At 35.1% G+C, this 18,935-nt stretch overlaps 2 protein-coding genes across 2 annotated transcripts; one reads left to right on the top strand and one right to left on the bottom strand.

The window, feature by feature from the left end:
* Positions 1-796: 796 nt before the first annotated feature.
* Positions 797-2,855, top strand: LOC147485602 (phytoene synthase 2, chloroplastic-like). Its single transcript, XM_086573516.1, has 5 exons — positions 797-1,252; positions 1,366-1,416; positions 1,496-1,668; positions 1,753-1,988; positions 2,185-2,855. The coding sequence occupies exons 1-5, from the start codon at positions 928-930 to the stop codon at positions 2,540-2,542; spliced, it is 1,143 nt and encodes a 380-aa protein (XP_086429642.1). The 5' UTR covers positions 797-927; the 3' UTR covers positions 2,543-2,855.
* Positions 2,856-3,880: 1,025 nt separating this feature from the next.
* LOC147485601 (serine/threonine-protein phosphatase PP2A-2 catalytic subunit) lies at positions 3,881-8,523 on the bottom strand. The gene is made up of 11 exons (XM_086570457.1): positions 8,352-8,523; positions 8,185-8,241; positions 8,023-8,106; positions 7,870-7,941; positions 7,647-7,718; positions 6,727-6,767; positions 6,430-6,496; positions 4,889-5,080; positions 4,695-4,784; positions 4,490-4,597; positions 3,881-4,361 (listed from the first exon to the last, which is right to left on the bottom strand). Exons 1-11 carry the CDS (start codon positions 8,442-8,444, stop codon positions 4,296-4,298), a joined length of 942 nt encoding a protein of 313 aa, XP_086426583.1. The 5' UTR covers positions 8,445-8,523; the 3' UTR covers positions 3,881-4,295.
* Positions 8,524-18,935: the final 10,412 nt, after the last annotated feature.

The raw sequence follows: 18,935 nt of genomic DNA, 5'->3' as shown, positions 1-18,935 counted from the left end.
TTCTCTCTCTTCGCCTTATTTATTTTCTCACATTATTTTTTTTTTATTCTTTTTTTCAAAAAGTGGTGTTTAAATCTTCACATTATTCATCAAATTGGGATTTTCTTTTTTTTTTTGTGATGTTTTTTGTATAAATCAATTGGGTGCTTATGTATTCAATATTTAATTAGAGTTTTTTCCTTTTATTTGTTTAGGAGTTTTTATTTGTTTTTAAGTTTTTATTTGCAAATTTTGTTTATGATTTTTTTTTTTTTTAGTTTTTTTTATGATATCAAAAATGAGTATATAGGTGTAAATGTCAACCAAATAGTAACCAAGTAAAACACGTGACAGAATAAAAGGCAAACACACAAATAGTTCATCTTATGACTTGTATCACCTAATCATTTAGTTAAACAAACGAGCTTAGCCCGAACAGCTCTGCTCATTTTACAGCATTAATCATTGGTGAAAAACCTAGAAATAAGTGTCCACATGACATAAAATAGAGAGGGCAGCCAAAATTTTAAATTTCTTTAGGAGCATTTCTAGTTTTTTTTTTTTTTTTTGGATAATAGGAGTCTAGTCGGACTCCCTATTCTGATTCCATATTGGATACTGGATAAGTGGATAGGTAACATATATGGTATTTACTAATTTACTCTTCATAAGGAGATTATTTCTTCTTTCATTTTTTAACAAGGATAAAATATACCAAAAATCCACACAGCATATCTGTAATATGTCGTCGGTCCTTATATATTATATATAAGAAATGTAAGTGAACATTATTCCTTAGTATGTACCGTATAAAACAATACAATTTGTGCATGAGATGAAAAACGGAAGCACAGCCTTGTTGCATTATATACTTTGAGAAACTCCTTTGAGAACTTATATCATTACCCTTATACTGCTAAGCCCTTTTGTTTCTAATTTTGTCACAGAATGAGTTTGAAATTTTCGCTTTCTTCGAATCCTGTCACAAGACCAAACAAGAAGGTAGCCTTGCCTCATGATTCTTCAATCAAATGTAGAAAAACAGAACTGCCCTTTGCACCAAACAAGACCAAGTTGCGTCAAGTATTATCGAAACGTGGCGTCCCCCATACCGACTTGTGTCTAAAAGAAATTGTCGATAAGCAGTCTCATGTGAGCAAATTACCCATGGGGAGTTCATGCAGAAGGCCTGAATTCCATCCTGCATTCTTAGAAGAAGCTTATGAGCGTTGTGGCCATATTTGTGCTGAATATGCTAAGACCTTTTATCTAGGTAACCTATTAGTTGATCTCTTTGTTACTTTGTACATGAAAACAAAAACAACCCAACCAAAACATTGTTATTGCTCTTATACTGATGTCTACAATTTCCTGGTCTTATTTCAGGAACTTTGTTAATGACTGAAGAACGACAGAAGGCAATATGGGCGATATATGGTAAGCAGTCTCAGTGAAATTCAATGATTGAAAATAAGAGTTTGTGTTATTTTCATTTGTATTAACTTAGTTTGATCAGTTTGGTGTAGGAGAACCGATGAGCTAGTCGATGGACCAAATGCAATCCACATGACTTCTGCTGTTCTTGATAGATGGGAAGAGAGACTTCAAGATATCTTCAATGGAAGACCATATGATATGTTGGACGCTGCGCTAACCGATACCGTCTACAAATTTCCGATGGATATCAAGGTATTCAAGAGATTGCCAAAGAAATTCAATGAAATATTTCCTTAAGTTGCTGAAATGCTGATTAAGTTGTTTTTGTAAATGTAGCCTTTTTCAGACATGATTGAAGGAATGAGAATGGATACAAGGAAATCTAGATATGAGAATTTTCAAGAGCTTTATCTGTATTGCTACTATGTGGCTGGAACTGTTGGCCTAATGAGTGTCCCAGTAATGGGGATTGCACCTGAATCTCCAACCTCAGTCCACAACATCTACGATGCAGCGTTGTGCTTGGGTATTGGTAATCAACTTACGAACATACTCAGAGACGTCGGAGAAGAGTAAGCATTAATACCTATGTGTTTAAACTTCATTTCAATTTATTACGACTAAAATTTGGGAAATAAGTCCTTTTTCGTTCTTGTTAAATGGTGGTCTTAACAATATTGCAAGATGACAAGCGGCTGTTTCAATGTAGCAATACTTATTTTAATCCTACCATTCACCCCATTAACAATGTTTTACTTCTCTTAACAGTACCTTAAGAGGAAGGGTATATCTTCCACAAGATGAACTTGCACAATTTGGGTTGTGTGACGAAGATGTTTTTTCGAGGAAGGTTTCGGATGGGTGGAGAGAGTTCATGAAAGTTCAGATCGATAGAGCAAGATTTTATTTTAACCAAGCAGAGGAAGGAGCTTCACAACTTGATAAAGCTAGTCGTTGGCCAGTTTGGTCGTCTATGCTGTTATATCGTCAAATACTGGATGCAATTGAAGACAACGATTACAATAACTTGACAAAAAGAGCATATGTTGGGAGGACTAAGAAGATTCTTATGCTGCCACTGGCATACACAAGAGCTTTATCAATGCCTAGTCTTGCTTTTCACTGAAAGGTTTCAAATTTGCATATTCAGAGGCTCAGACTCGTTGTATAAATGATGAAGACAAAAGTCAAGAACAGGTTTTACTTGAGCATCTCATATGAACTAGTCATGGGCTCATGGCTATATATAAAAGCACAAAACTAGTGACATAAATTTACTTTAAGCTATCATATATCAATTGTACAAAACAGTTCTTGAGACAAAGTGTTGAGGCAAAAAGACGAAGGTGAAGGTTGAATGCGATTTTGTATGAGAAAGAAAAGAAAAAATATATTTTTTGTTCATATCAAAATAAAATAATGTTTCCATTTGCCATTGACACAGTTGGTTTTTAGTCATCACATTCTGTTGAGTTACTCAAAAGATTGTAGAAGATTATGGACACCAATGTGATGAATGCAGGCACTAATGAATTTGTTTTGGGAGGGTAAGGTTTGCTATTCAGAAGGGACTAGTGGCGCAACTTGTAGCCCGCTTGCCTCCTCCCCGGTGTAATTTTCTTAATATCAATAAAAAAAAATTAGATTAAAAATAAATGTCAGAACTGTTAGTATGTTTCCTCGTGACCAAACTGTTGGTTCCAAATTCCAATAGATTAATAAAGAAAAAGGAATGCTAGCAACCTCGCATGCCACTCTAACCTCAGCTTAGAAAGATTCAAAACTTCAAGCTACATCACTACTAAATACGAATATTTCATTTAGTCATTTGCATAGTCTTGTTTTCATACGAATCTCTTTTGAGCTCGAAAAACAAATTAATGCTTCGTTTGAACCAGACCTACATCACAACACGCAGTCATCAGGACTACTACGCGCCTTAGCGCTCACATTTCGTTACAAGACTGCTCTCAGAAGTAGTAGATACGTAAATGCATCTGAAAATGAGTTTGTCGCATATAAAGACAACCCGGTGTTGCAATGCTGCAGCAGGTAGTGTTGGTGACACTTTAGGTACAATATATTTGTATCACGGTTTTGAGCACTATGTTTTCTGACAAAAAATTCAAATCAGCACCTCGCAGTCCTCCCTAAACTAGTTACATACGTTGAAATATGCCTAAGCTTCAAAAAACTGGACAACTCAACAAATATAATCACAATTCATCCAACCAAAACAGTTTGCATTCAGTCATTCAGATATACATGACAAAAGGATTTGCGACAAACGAGGAATACAAATTTGCTATAGATTACTTCAGCACTCACAGTCACAACAATTAAAATGGCAGTTCCTAACCAGTAAATACCTTCACAAAATATCTTCTGCAAATTAAGGCATTCAATAGCTTAAGGCATGAATTAATTTTCTCTGGATCGGCGAGGAAAGTATGAGACTTCAGCGGGGAGAAACAGCTATTTAAATCAAATAAGTATTTGAAACAGATCAAAAGCACCCAGTAAAATTATAATCCCTTCTCACATCTACAGACCCCAAACAAAAATTACAGAAAAAACTGACGACAGGTAAAGAGGAAAAGAGTACATAAATGATGACTTTTAGATGGATTGATACATGCTGGTCAAGCGACCCATCTCATTGTCTCACAACAAGGAGATGTTCTTACTTTCAACACAACCAAAATGTCTCTCGTGCCCCATTTTACCTGCTTTTGGTATCTGCCACCACCACATCCAAAATGCATAGCAGAATTCTCGATGTTAAGAAATAAATAGCTATTGGCAGGAATCGGCAACCACCTATTCAACCAGAAAGTCAATAGCTATGTAAAGTCAGCAACAACTCTCTATCAGCTAAATTATAAGAAATAGTCAGGCGTTCTACGAGTCACATCCGGCTCTCCTCTCCTTGGAGCTGGCTCAAACTGCACATTGTATAAAGAATGTCAATATTAGTTTCTCGTGCTACAACTCCCAACCCCCTTAGAGTATGTGTGCAGTTATCATGTGTTGTATGTGACATGCATGCATGCACAGAGAGAGAGAGAGAGACCTGGATGAAGGTGTGCCCTTTGCAGTCATCCACTTCCAAAATAGATGCCATGTTTCCACATCGATAGCAATAATTAGGTGCACTAAATATGGTTACCACCTTTTGTTCCTGTCAGGGAAAATACGCCCAATTTACTGAAAATTAGAAGGGCAAGAGCAACTCACAGACCAAAAGAAACAAAACTGGAAGAAAAAAAACTGATTACATGTCCCCAATTGAATCCCTCCATAACCAGTTGATGGGCTCTAGCAATTAGCTTCAAGTTGTTGGTATGGTTGAATTGCTCGGATATGTCCTGTCATCCCAATGAAGAAGCGAGTAACTCAGGCAGATTCAACATGTCAGCTATGAGGGAGAGGGGAAAAAAAGATAAGAGAGAAAGAGAGGGGTCTATATTACTTGGCCAAATGTGTATCCAGCTCCACGAGGAGAGATACCCCAACCACAGCGGTCATCTGGATCTGACCAAAGTAGATCACACATTGGCCCTTCATGAGGAACTTCTTGAACTCGATCGAAATTCCGTATGTTATCAAGAGTCTCAATAGAAGGAGATAATCCACCATGCAGACAAAATATTTCTGATTCAACCTTTGCATATTAAAAAAGAACAGTCAGAACTCAACAATGCATCATAAAGATCTACAAACAGTGAATCACAAATAATTCAAGTAAAAAAGAATGAATGTGGGTCCTTGACCAAGTTAGAACCACCTTATTTAGTTCATCAGGAAATTCAAAGAGTTGCATGTTTCAAAAATAACTCGACTAAATAATGCTACAAATTTAAGTTGGTAAAACATTCACAAACCAAAACAAAAATCCAGAAATAAAATAAGACCAAGTTAAAACCAGCTAATTCAATTCATCCAGACATTCAAATAGTTACATGTTTACAAAATAGTTAGAATAAAATAATGCTACAAATTAAAGTCAATAGAACATTTACAAACCCAGAACAAAAATCCGGAAATAATATAAGACACTGCCCTGTTAGAAGAATCATCGTTTGTTAAGCTGCAGATAGATGGAAGGGCGCATGTGTGAATCAAATAACATGGTAATCAAGATAAGATTTCCAGTAATAAAGAACTTACAAATATTGAATCAACAATATATTCAGCCATTCAAAGATAATAAAAAGACGGCAGTCTTTACGTTTTTTTAATACCAGACAAGTCAGTACTCAAAATTTGCAGGCCAATGAAGGCCATTCTATTCATTTGTTGATCAGTGGCAACGAAAGAATTTCTCAACAAGTTGAGAAAATATTATCATTAGCAGCAGACCACAATACTGCTTCAGCAGATTACGCCTCGAGCCAAATAAGATTAATAACAAATGAATGTTTGCCCCATGTATTACAACTGAGCCACGAGAGGTATTCTTTACAGTAGCCAACTGTCTCTAAACCGACTAAACGAGCCAAGCAAATGGGATCAGTACGCAGCAGGTGAACACTGCATCATGCCCAATGAAGGAATAACACTTGTAACGTATTACTTACAATGTAAGCTGCTCTAATGCCTTACGCATGAGTGGATGGTAGTATTAGGTTGTATCATATATATTGCTCTTATGGGAAGGGTGATGTCACTTATCGATTTTCATTGAGGTCAAACCTGACCACAAGGTTGAAGTTTTGGACACAAAGTGGCTGAGATTCTCAAAGAGTTTGCAGATGTAATGCCACTAGCAAATTAAACCTCGTCCAGAACCATAGTGCTCCTTGTTGGAATTATACATCATGTTTATTTCAAAGAAAGATTGCACATGGAATTTCCAAAATGAGAGTCACAGTCCCCAGAAGCCAACCAACTGTGTTATATATGATAACAAAAGAATGCATGCACCATAACTCGAGCAGCTTGGCATAAAATATTATGGAATTAAAGGATCACTAACGTAGCAAGAATCGTACAGATAAAAAAACTACTCACCAAAGCTGTCAAAGGAAAGTAGTCAAAAAGGTCAGTGAAGATCTTCCACACGTTAGCATTACCATATCTGAGATCAACAGAAAGAATAAATCTGTCAGTGTTAATTTATAGGGACAGAAGCTATGAAGGAAAAAAAAAATAGCGGGTGAACGAGGAACATGATCACATCTTATTTGATCCTTTAACTAATTAAACCCACGATATAGTTGTTTCTCTAATTTAGGGTATGGAAAAAACATAATCAATAGAGCAAACCAGAAGCAGACAAAAAAACAAAGATAAGCACAAGAAACTCACTTTCGTAAGCATTCATCATAAAATCCGTACACTTGTGTAATCTGCAAGGTGTGAGATGAAACAAAAAAATTTAAAAACTGTAAAATTAAGTTCAAACATTTATTAAAATTTAAAAACAAACTTAAAAAGTCAAACTGCAAACAAGAATATAAATCATGGCAGCCACGGTTTAAACTACAAAAACATAATGAAGTGGCATGACTGGCACAACGATGATCAGCTAATGCCATCACAGTATGCAAGTAACTTAACAAGTAACCTGTCTTTTACACAGGTAAAAAATATGTAGTCTGGACCTTTTTCTTGTCAATATGTAAAAAATAAGCCACTGGTCCAAATGATTTATTAAATATACTGATAATACAAAGAAATACAGGGTCTTCACTCTTTCCTAGATTAGTAACTTCAATCTAGGTACTATCTACTGTGATATGCATCTTGTCAAAAAAAAATCTGACTTCTTTTACTTGGCTTTTGTGTTTATCCAAAGGGCGGCAGGGCAGGGTAGGTGGAGACAATTACAGATAAGTACTAGCTAGTTGGAAAGTGTTTCGATTGATTTCATGGTAGGATGACTATGAAAAGACTAAATAAAAGTTTCATAACAAAGAAAAGAAAGCAAAAAGTTTATTAAGAATGTAAGTCCCCTTTCATACCACTTGGAGGATCTCCCATGGCTCCAAATGGGGACCCAAATCAATAAAAGAAATGAATAGACGAGAAAGAAATGTGATTCATGCGCTCCCCAGGATGTCTTTAGGAATTAACTTCACTTCATGCTAATCAAAGAAGACTCCCTAACTAACTCTGCCATACGATGCTCTAAGCACTGAACTGGGTTAAGGAATTCTGAGCACAGGAGTAAAAATGTTAGATAGTTAGTCGCCATTGGAGGATATCTTAAAGTGAGTAGACTATACCTGACGACTTTCGTGGTTTCCTCTAAGGATGGTAATTCGTTGATGGTAACGGACTTTCAGGGCCACCAGGAGCTGATTACAAAAACTAGTCAGTATGGTCAAAGTAACATCACCACTAAATGAATATGTTGAATAGCACCATGCCACCATCAATAGTACAACCCCAATTGCATTCAAGTTTAAATTTAGATAAAGAAAAAGCTTTGTGCATCCAATCATTTACCGTTACAGTTTCAACTGAATAATATCCACGGTCCACGTAGTCACCCATAAATAAATAATTTGTATCTGGACACTGCCAGCAAACAAAAAAAAGAGTTTAAACATCAAACAACAATCCAGTTCACATAAGAACAACTAAAAATCATACAAATACCTTTCCGCCAATTCTAAATAGTTCTGCAAGGTCATGAAATTGCCCATGAATATCTCCACAAATTGTAACGGGGCTTTTTACTGGCTGAAGAGGAAGAAAAGATGAAAAATTTATTCTTTATGTTGACAAAATGGAAACAAAGTGAATGCATATATAACAGACCTGAACATTGCTTTCTTCCATTAATATTTCCTTAGCCTTGTCACATAATGTTCTCACCTATTAAACAAGAAAAAAAAAACAGACCAAACAATTAATCAAATTCCGATCTATTATGTTGAAAGTTGAAACAGCTCAAGGGGCAACAATTAATCGAGATGGAAACTAACATCTTGTTCGGACAAGGGTTTGCACTGCATGAGTTGAGTAATCTGTTCATCGAGATTCCCATTTGAGTTTGATGCAACCAGATCCACATTCATTTCTTTCCGTTTCAGAGCCGAAGGAATTTTTTTTATTATTATTGTCGAGTGAGCTGTTCATGTACTTGTGTTTCTGTGCTCCTTAGTTTTTACGACACAAAAAACAAAATATATATGCCATGTCAGCAGCAGAGGACACAAGCAGCTATTTACACGTCAGTAAAATAACGAGCACATTTCTAGTGTTGTTTTTCATTTGCATTTTGGTCACTTTTTCCCTCATTATTCTTAACGTAGTTGTTACTTCTTACTATAATTTGTATAGTCAAATTCTATTACGATGATTTCCCATTTTTAGGTCAATTGTGCATTTCCATGGTGTTGAAAATTGAAATCATACTCGCAAAACACTCATCATGAATATATTCACTCATGAAATGATGGTAATGGTGTACTTGCCAGCTACATTAATTAGAAGGATATCTTACTATATTAGAAAAATTTTGGAGTCTGATGAACAGTATTTTTCAACATCACAGGGACATTGTCGTCTTTTCACTATCTAATGCAGGAGCATAATCGTAAATTTGCAAAAGTAGATATATTGTACTAAATTTTGTAAAGTTCTATAAAATTGGTTTAATGGTATTTCGAGGTTTAGACTAAGAAAAAGCCCTAATATAGTGGCTTTTATGTTTATACTATGCTGTTTGTATAGGGACATTTTATGTCAATCAGGCATAACTAAAAAAAGAAAATTCTAGAGAAAGAGAGTACGAAGAGAAGGAAACCCAACTCTCTCTTCTCGCCTGGCCTGATAAAAAAAAACCCCCCACATCTTCTAGATGAATGCATACACAATATTCGATCCAGATTATCTAGTCCTGATTTGTAGAGAAGATCAATATAAAGCTTTCAACAAAAGAAATTAATCGAAGGTTCGTCATGTCGATCATTCTCCCTGTTTGTTGATTTGTTTTTTTTTCATCTATATTATGTTTTTTGTTGTGTTAGTTCCAAGTTCCAATGTGATATTAGTTTTTTACTCTAGATGACGTTAGATATTTCCGGATTATCTCTAATTTGATCAATATAAAGCTTTAACAAAAGAAATTTCCTACTCATCATTTTTCGTTTTTTTTTCATCTATAAAATTGGAATAAGGATTAGAACCAACCTAAAAGTTAAAAGGATGACAATTACAAATTGGTTAAAGTTCTAAGGATTGAACCAACCTAAAACTAGTGACAAGTAAGTTTACTACTACTAAGTTTACTACTAGGTTTTTTCCTATACAAACATTAAATAAAAACATTAAGATTTGAAATCATGCAATTAATACAAAATTCAATTTACTAAAGAAAATGTGGAGAGCTAATCCTCTTCATGTGAAAATAACATTTAGTTGTTGATTTGAGCGAGGTTCATTTGATTCTTCCTAGACTCATAGACAAGCCCTAATGGAATAAAACTTGATCCCTAACATGTATGGCTCATTAAAGAGTTCATACATCTTAGCAAGTGGAACCAAGCAAATGACTTATCTCTAAGCTCATTACTTTGATTTCTAACTAGACACTACACCAACTATCATTTTGGGATAGGATGCGTGTCTAGTTGTTCTTCCTAACAACCTACCAAGCCAACCACAAATATTCTCCCTCACATGAGATGGATTAACTCCCAAAAAAAGAGAAGTTAACTCATGATCCTTGGGATGATGAATTACAAGCTAGAAGAACAAAAGAGAGAGAAAGAAGAAGAAGAAAAAACTAACTAAACTCACTTGCTTTTTATTTATTTCCTGAAGAAAACCAAGGTTTCCTCCATTAAAACTATTACAAGCTTTCTTACCAAAACAAAAAACTAAATAATATGAATGACTAAGGAACTAAAATAATACAAGGTAAGGAAAAAAGAAGTCGAGGGAGTAAATGGAGTGTCCCCCCTGTTTTGTTTTATTTCTTCATTTGAGAGACATCTCATTTCCTCCCATGTGAAACATCAAACCACATTTACTCCATTTTTATCCACCACATTAAAACAAAGTGACACCTTGCCTTTTTTTCACTATTAACACCTAATCTAATTAATTACATGCAAGGTGTCAACTTTGCACCAATAATTTGTCATTTTGTCTTGACATGCTCCATGATTGATGACTCATCCAATCTTGCGGGCCGTATAGTGGTCTTATGTGTAATCCCGATTGGCGGTCCGGTCTTTGGGCAATTTTATAACTTCCCCTATCATTAGTAGAGTTCATCGCCATGATTGTCCGAAAGCAGCTTCACTTGTCGTGATTCGAGTCCTGGTTCAAGAGGTAGGAGCTCGGAAGTTTGATGCTTCGTCGCGGATTGAAGAATTCATATATATGTCGTTCCTCGTGGTTTTATCAAGGGTTTAAACCATATTTCTATGTTTATCGCTGAATACCAAAAAGTATGAAAACATATTTATTTCATGATTATTAAACACATAGTTAACCAAATTTATATGTCTCAACGGGGTTTCATAATACACTTTTGGGTGCTTATCACACTACCCCCAAACAAAGACTTTGTTTGTCCTCAAGCAAAGAAGAGACATTAAAACGGATAAATGGCCAAAAATGTGTAGTCCTAACTAATTCGTTTTAGCAGAGAGTGGGTTGCATTGACCATATGCAACAAGGCCTTAAACCACTAGAAATTCCCTAAGTGGACGAAGTTATAGCCTCGTGAGAGTTTTCGAAAAGATACTCACAAAATTCATTTATACTACAACGACTTCAAATGATGTAAACTCGTTTCCTAAATTAATCTCGGATATCCATACATCTCCTTAGTAGGGAACGAGGATTGATTTCTTTGAAACTCAAGTTAATATGTATTCAATAATTAAAACATCTACATATGATCATGCATGCAAGTGAACTTTTCATTGAAATGTACTAGCGGGGTTGTTTTCGAATCCTTTGGAGAGTGTACCTAAATGGGTTCTCACGGGTATGTGTCAAAACACAATTTCACTCAAAAAATTTCCACTCGGGTTTTGTTAACTCCGATTAATGCGGTGAGCACACGTTTCCTCACATATCAATGACGGTCGAGGAGCCGATGTCGATCAATCACGTCTACTACTTATTATCACATCACCCTACTCCTAATTGAGCTAGAGGTCTTTATTAGGTATTGTGGGGCTTAGGTGATAATGTACAAGAAAATGGAAATGGATAATTAAAATTTACGAGTATGAGAGAATAGGGTCTTCATATATTTACACTAGAGAAATATTTGTTTTATTTCCTTCTTCTAACTGAGTTTTCCAACCTTGTTCTTAAGCCTCTAATTTTTTTTTTTTTTTTTTTTTAGATGGCTTAAGAACATGATTCTATTTTTCTTTCCTGAAGCAAGTAACTGACTTTTATTTGGGACAAGTCTTTCTCTTTATTCTTTTCATATTTCATCCTATTTCTCATACTCATCACTTAGGTAGGTTCTTTTATTTGGTTTAATAGATGGGTAAGGAATTTTTTTTTGTGAAAGTGAAAGGTTTGATGAAAGGTTTAGTGGAGTGACTAGTGGTAAAATTTGTAACAGGTAAGAATTTTTAGCTATGTTGATCCAAAGATGGCCTAAATTCTCTTTAGGGTTCGGGTGGTGATCAAGTAAGTAGATCGTGATTTTTCTCTAATCGGAAAACTACTCTCCTATGTCATCACACACAAATCACTCATGTCAAGGTTTTGGTTAGATTCTCACGGGATTTATAGTTTAAGTAACTAACCATTGGTTCCGTAAACTTACTTGCTATGTACAATCAATGATACTTTCGATACATGAATGTTCATGAAAAGATGTATAAACTATTGCATACATATTATCTTAAGTTTCTTAAAAAACAAATCTTAATTCGGATACTAATGTGAGATTTCTAGACAATTTTCATCATTGAAAAGGAAACAAGATTTTGTCACTAGTACAATTATTAACATAAAATAAAAACTATATACAAGTTGCAATTTGCCTAATATTTGATATAGGTTTAAAGCACCCCCAACAGAATGATGCTTAGTCCTCGAAGTATCAATAATTAAAGAGAGAAAGTACCTGAGAACCGTGAGCAAAATTAGGGTTAGATTGCTAGAACAGAAAGGTTGGAGAACATAATATATTATTCAGAAAGAACAAGAAAATGTTCTATAGCACACTAAACATAGCACACGAAATAAAAAATAATAGTATACTAAACATGAAAAACAATAGCACACCAAACATAAGGTTTAGCTAGATATATGTACAATGGCAAACTCAAGTTTACCATCCAGCAGGATGTGAAGTTCTGGCATCCTCTTAAAGGAAATGCATTTCCTTAGCATCGCGCCAAAAGATAATAGTCTGCCAAATTTATGCCCATTCTTCATTTCCAGCTTTCCTCAAATGTGTCTTCATAGTTTCATCCTTCGGGTAACAACTAACATGCCTCCAAAAACCGTTTTGAACGCGCTTCCATTGCCTAAACCTCAATGAGCGAATGATTCGTTTTTCTTTGGGCACATAGAATCTACTTTGACCCAGTCATGAAAAGTAGCTGCAAACTGTGGGAAATGTGTCTTCATGATTCAGCAAGCGGTGACCGGTAAGAGTATATATTGATCCTGAAAAGTGCGAGCTCGTTTTAGGTTGGAGATAACACAATTTATGATGTTAAATAATGTATGACATTGAGCTAGGGCACCGAATACAACGCAAGCAGCCTCATTGGCAGTAGAAAAATGCCAATCTCCCATAATATTCAGGAGTACAAAGAACATCGCAGTCCCCATGTTCATGGTCATGCTTGCCAAGGGAATGGTGACGTCACGCCATGCCACATGTCCATTTTCTTCTCGTTTAATCTCAAGACCATCACCGTAAGTTTCACTCTAAACGCTTGCCACCGAAAGGCACGGTAAGAATTATGATAGATGTAATGCCATGATCTGTGCGGGATCGTGGTATGGAAGATCCAAAGTTAGTGCAAGTTGTTGTTAAGAAAAGATATGAGGTGTGTCACCAACTTGGATTGTGAACCCGTCTAAGTAGAAACCATGTGCATGGTTGAATCTTTGGTGTGTCTTCCATATTAGCATAAAAGTATGCAGCCAAACTCAAAGAATAAGTTTGGTCAGGTTGAAGAATTAGGGAAGACCATCCGATGTTTGTAATGTAGTCACAGAAGAGATGACCGTAGGTATTGGAATCCATCATAGACTGAAAGGATTGCTCAGGAATGAGTTTGGGAGGTACCACGTTTGATGAAGATGCAATTAATGAAGATGTCATAGTGGATAAAGTAGATAAATAGGTAACGACAAAGGCAAATTGGATGGATAAATGAGTATGTAAGATAATAGACCCTCCTATAAGCACATGTTAAATTATATTAGTCACAATGCAAATGATGACAATCTTATTAAGCATTTTATACAAAAGAAGACACAAAAGTAAGACACAATTCATAATACGACGAAAAAATGTAATAACATATATGAGTATTTATTTATGGACTTAGTAATAGTAGAAAATTATGGATTGTTATGTTGATCTTGGAGACGCATATCGTGCACCAGACTGTTTAGTTCTTCCATTTGTTGGCCGAGTTGCATCTGAATGTCCCCTTGGCTGGCAGAGAGTACAGTTTGATTTTCCATTAGGAGAGCGTGGTTTTGCAAGGATTGAGAATGATTTTCCACAATCTCCTCCTTTTCAACATCATGCATTGCTTGACGATCTTGGAAATCCTGAAGAGTTGTGATGATGATATTCTGACGAGCATGTAGTTCCCTCAAACCCTGATGAAAAAGTTTAATGCCTTCCATGGGATTAATAATGTTCAACATGGCATTCTCATCAAATAAATGGTCAGAATTTGAGCTTGGGTTGTTATGTTCCTCTATCAGAGTATCAGGAGTCCAAAAACCAACGGAGTAATCTGTTTGGAGTACTTTTATTTGTGCTCTTTGAAGGGGTGTCTCTGGAGAAATTACTGGATAACCCCAACACATCATAATCTGCGTTACTAAAGTGGGTAGGGTGTCGACCTTCTTGTTTTCTTTGTGATTACGTTCCGAGGTGTTGGATTAGACAAAAGTCATCTCTTTGAGTCCGCAAAATCCAAAGTAGGTGAAGTTGAGACTTTGTGACTTCGATTGGTGTGATGTACCTACCACATCATTGGTCCCAATTGGAGAGCACAACACGTTGATTCTGTTTCAAAGAGCGTTGAAGAATAATGTGATGTGTATTTCCGACTTCGTCATGAGATACGGTAGCTCGTAGTAAAGTTTTGGCGGAATCAAATGATGACTCTTGAAAAAGGGACCCCTGGGTATTCACTGGGATTTGAAGTATGTCGGAGATCATTTCCTTAGTCAATTCCGAACGTTGTCCATAGGCATTGAAGTAGAATTTTCCATTTTCAGATCCGCTTAAATTGGTAGAACATCAAAACCAATTCGGGAATAACCAAATTCTTTTGAATGATATAGAAGAGGCCCATCCATCGACGATGATTTGGTGTCAAAATAAGGAGAAAACCGCCATCTTCGAAAGTTTTAAGGTAGTCTTTCTCTGCCATTATTTTTCTTGGTTGATCCATTGATAGTATTACTGAGGGAAGGATAGTGAAAATTGTTTGAATAAGAATGGCTGAAAAAGAATAGATTTATAGCCAATTTATGAATCTGTACCCATCTGGATTCCAAGTGTAGTTAATGACCCATGTGATTATGAACAACATCAAAGGGGATCCACAGTAAGTCATGTCATGTCAGATATCCAAATACAATTAATGAGATGGTTCAATGTTAGAAAATACGGATGAAAGTTTCATAGGGTAGTTAGACTTACACGTAATTTCAGAAATGATGATCATAACTCAGTAATAGAATATGGATAGAATAATCGAGCTGCATGTGTGACAAGTGTTATGCGTACCTTGTAGCGTGCGTGATTTTCTCTGAACACCATGTGGATCCATTAATTATTTTGGTGAGTTTTGGATGGCCTTACTTTGTTATGGTTTGTTTATTTATTTACTTATTATTATTTTTGTATTATTTTTATTTTTTATTTTTTATTTTATTTTTTTTAGAGAGGAAAAGACAACTAATATACACAAATATTTAATACGGAACTTCTCCATTTAATACGTAACCCGTACAAATGTGTGAGAATTATTTAACACACCATAATAATATACAAAATGAAAATCAGAAAAAGAGACGGTTACATAGATCTAGATGTTCTTGATCATGTTATGCATGAGTGACAAGAGAATAATGATAAACACTGTTATCACGAATACTGTGATAGCCCATTCGCATTACTCATTTTCCCATCGCTCTATTTGATTCATTATGTTCAAAAAACTGAGAATTTGTGAAAAAGAATTTGTGAAGAGGGAGAGAATGGAATGAGTGAAAGTGGAAAATGAGAGTTGGATTTATAACTTGATTTCTGACCGTTGGGCATCTGACCGTTGGAATTAGTCAATTTGGTTCTGACCGTTGGGCTTTGAGAGTAAGCCCAATGCATCAATGGACAACTAATATAGTAGGAATTACAATAAGTGCATAACTTAAATAATTTCTCATTCAAATCGTCTGGAGATACAAAATTATGATAAATCAACCGATCGGCATTAAAAATTCCATCCACTGGAATATGACATAATCACATTCAAACTATTTTTTTTTTTTTTTTTTTTTTTATTTACACTTTTATATACAAATGTACAAGACGAAAGGAACATGTCAACAACACCGGAAATCCAAATAAAACAACACATCACAACAAGCTTTTAACTTTCGAGGGCAACTTTCATGTCATCGGGCGAACCCAATCCCGCCGGTGCGGGCTTAACCTTTATGTTATAGGGGCCTAGGGTTCAGGACGGTATCATCCCTGACCAATGTGCAATGGTCTAGTAATAATATTACCCTTAGTACATATGGTATAGCCTCAAACCTCCCCTTGATACAGTCACATAGAAAACTGATCGGGGTTGGCCTGGTGGAATCCATTGCCCGCACGAACTAGGAAATGTCCGATGTTGCATATCATGACTTTCTTTGGGCACCATGCTTGGTGCTAAGGGAAAAACGAGTATATACATGTTTAGTCTTTTAACGTCAGATCCTCAAGACGAATGTGAGTCTTTATGATCTAACGTTAAAATTTATGATTAACGTTAAGATCTGACGTTAAAACTTCAATCTTTCAAGTTTCCTAGACACCATTGGAATATGATTAAAATTTATGGAATTAAAATTTATGCAAAGGCTGTATTAATTTTAATTTAATTTGTTTTATTTGCTTTTTTATTTGTTTTTATTTGTTTTGTTTTTTTTAAGATTTATGCAAGGGTTAAAATACAAACATGCAAATACGATCTACTCATACAATACTAGGTGCAGTAGCATGTGAAGATACTTTACTCATACGTATAGCTATACGAATAGGCAAGCTTGTGTCATCGATAAATACTTCCATACGTACAGGCAAATATACATTAGTAATACATATATGTACGCTAATTTGTAAATCGATATTACGTAAACGTATATCAACAGTAACAGGCAAATTTGAATCACTCATACGTATCTAAATACATTAGCATGCAAATATAGTATACATACGCAGAATAATACGACAAAACTAAACATGCAAAGTATTATACCTAAACTAAAATATGACTCTTGTATTGCATAATAATTCGATTTCGACAATATTCATTGAGATTGCGAGTGTCATATAGAGAGCAGTTTTACCCCGTAGGGTTTAGAAACAACTTACCCAACTCAGATTTTAACCCTCATTGGAATGTTCTCCTCTTTCTTGACAAAATCGATTTATTAAACAACACCATTTTCTAAAATGATGATTTTGGAGGGGAAAACAGTTGATTGGTGGAGACAGTGTGCGCGCTGTCGAGATCTTTCCGAATTGAGCTCACACGTGTTATTTAGAGAACCGTAGCCAAAGTTATGGCCAAAATACCAAAACACATCCTAATTAGTATGTATAACTCCTAAGTTATAGATGTTAACATGCAAATAATCACTCATTCGGTAATATATATGCTAAACACGTGACTTTTATATATATATATATATATATATATATATATATATATATATATATATATATATATATATATATATATATATATATATATATAAAACCATACAAATGTAATTCCATTTGTTTGTATATATATACATTAATATATAATTATATATTAACTGCATATATATATATAGCAGCGATTCACATGATTCATGCATATTACTAACCTAATACGCTAAAAATATAGTCCATTAACTACAACATAATAACTACATACATGTGAAACATGCAAAAATATTTAAAATTTGGAACCGCAAGCTTCCCCCAAGAATCCACCAAATAAAAGAAACGCGGCACAATGCAATGGATCAAATGTTTCACAGTAAGCTTAGTGATTGTTGTAGCATAGTTTCTAGGTCCTAGCATTTGGAACCTGTCAGTTCAACCAAAATCGGAATGTTTATCAGTAGCAAAAATGCGGGAAATTTTTAAAAAAAAAACGAAGAAAACATAAGAAAAAGAAATATATGAAAGGATAAGCGTGGGGGGTTTCCCCTTGGAGCAATTCCAGTTTGCAAGCACAGGTCCTTGGGTCTTTAGAATGGCAGCGGCGCCATTTTGATATTAGTTTTTTTTAATACGTTAGAGATTTGACTCTCTAATTTGATGCGAAAGCGAACTCAAAGTTCCTTACTCACGATCTTTATTTCGTAAAGTTGGAATAAGGATTCGAACCAACCTAAAGTCTAAGACAACTACAAATTGGTTGTTACTCTTAGGGAACTAGTGAGTAAGTTTACTACTACTACTAGGTTTCTTTCCTATACAAACATTAAAGAAAAAACATTAAGATTTGAAATCATGCAATTAATACAAAAATCAATTTACTAAAGAAAATGTGGAGAGCTAATCCTCCTCATGTGAAAATAACATTTAGTTGTTGATTTGAACAGGTTCATTTGATTCTTCCTAGACTCATAGACAAGCCCTAATGGAAGAAAACGTGATCCCTAACATGTATGGCTCATTAAAGAGTTCATACATGCTAGCAAGTGGAACCAAGCAATGACTTATCTCTAAGCTCATTACTTTGATTCCTAACTAGACACTACACCAACTATCATTTTGGGATAGGATGCAGGTCTAGTTGTTCTTCCTAACAACCTACCAAGCCAACCACAAATATTCTCCCTCACATGAGATGGATTAACTCCCCAAAAGAGAAGTTAGCTCATGATCATTGGGATGATGAATTACAAGCTATAAGAACAAAAGAGAGAGAAAGAAGAAGAAGAAAAACTAATTAAACTCACTTGCTTTTTATTTATTTCCTAGAAGAAAACCAAGGTTTCCTCCATTAAAACTATTACAAGCTTTTTTACCAAACAAAAAACTAAATAATATGAATGACTAAGGAACTAAAATAATACAAGGTAAGGAAAATAAGTCAAGGGAGTAA

The sequence above is a fragment of the Coptis chinensis genome, chromosome 7, assembly GCF_015680905.1.
Source record: "Coptis chinensis isolate HL-2020 chromosome 7, ASM1568090v1, whole genome shotgun sequence".
NCBI classification, from domain to species: domain Eukaryota; kingdom Viridiplantae; phylum Streptophyta; class Magnoliopsida; order Ranunculales; family Ranunculaceae; genus Coptis; species Coptis chinensis.
Note: the sequence above shows the minus strand (reverse complement) of the source record. Positions and strands in the feature narration are given on the sequence as shown.

Bases quoted from the DNA above. Each gene is read 5' to 3' on its own strand.
- LOC147485602 (XM_086573516.1), top strand. From the start codon at position 928: ATGAGTTTGAAATTTTCGCTTTCTTCGAATCCTGTCACAAGACCAAAC. The intron at 1,417-1,495 runs GTAAGCAGTCTC...TAGTTTGATCAG, and splicing joins GGCAATATGGGCGATATATG to TTTGGTGTAGGAGAACCGAT. The intron at 1,669-1,752 runs GTATTCAAGAGA...TTGTAAATGTAG, and splicing joins AATTTCCGATGGATATCAAG to CCTTTTTCAGACATGATTGA.
- LOC147485601 (XM_086570457.1), bottom strand. From the start codon at position 8,444: ATGAATGTGGATCTGGTTGCATCAAACTCAAATGGGAATCTCGATGAA. The intron at 6,768-7,646 runs GTATAGTCTACT...CACACCTTGCAG, and splicing joins GAAACCACGAAAGTCGTCAG to ATTACACAAGTGTACGGATT. The intron at 5,081-6,429 runs GTGAGTAGTTTT...TAATATGCAAAG, and splicing joins ACTTTCCTTTGACAGCTTTG to GTTGAATCAGAAATATTTTG.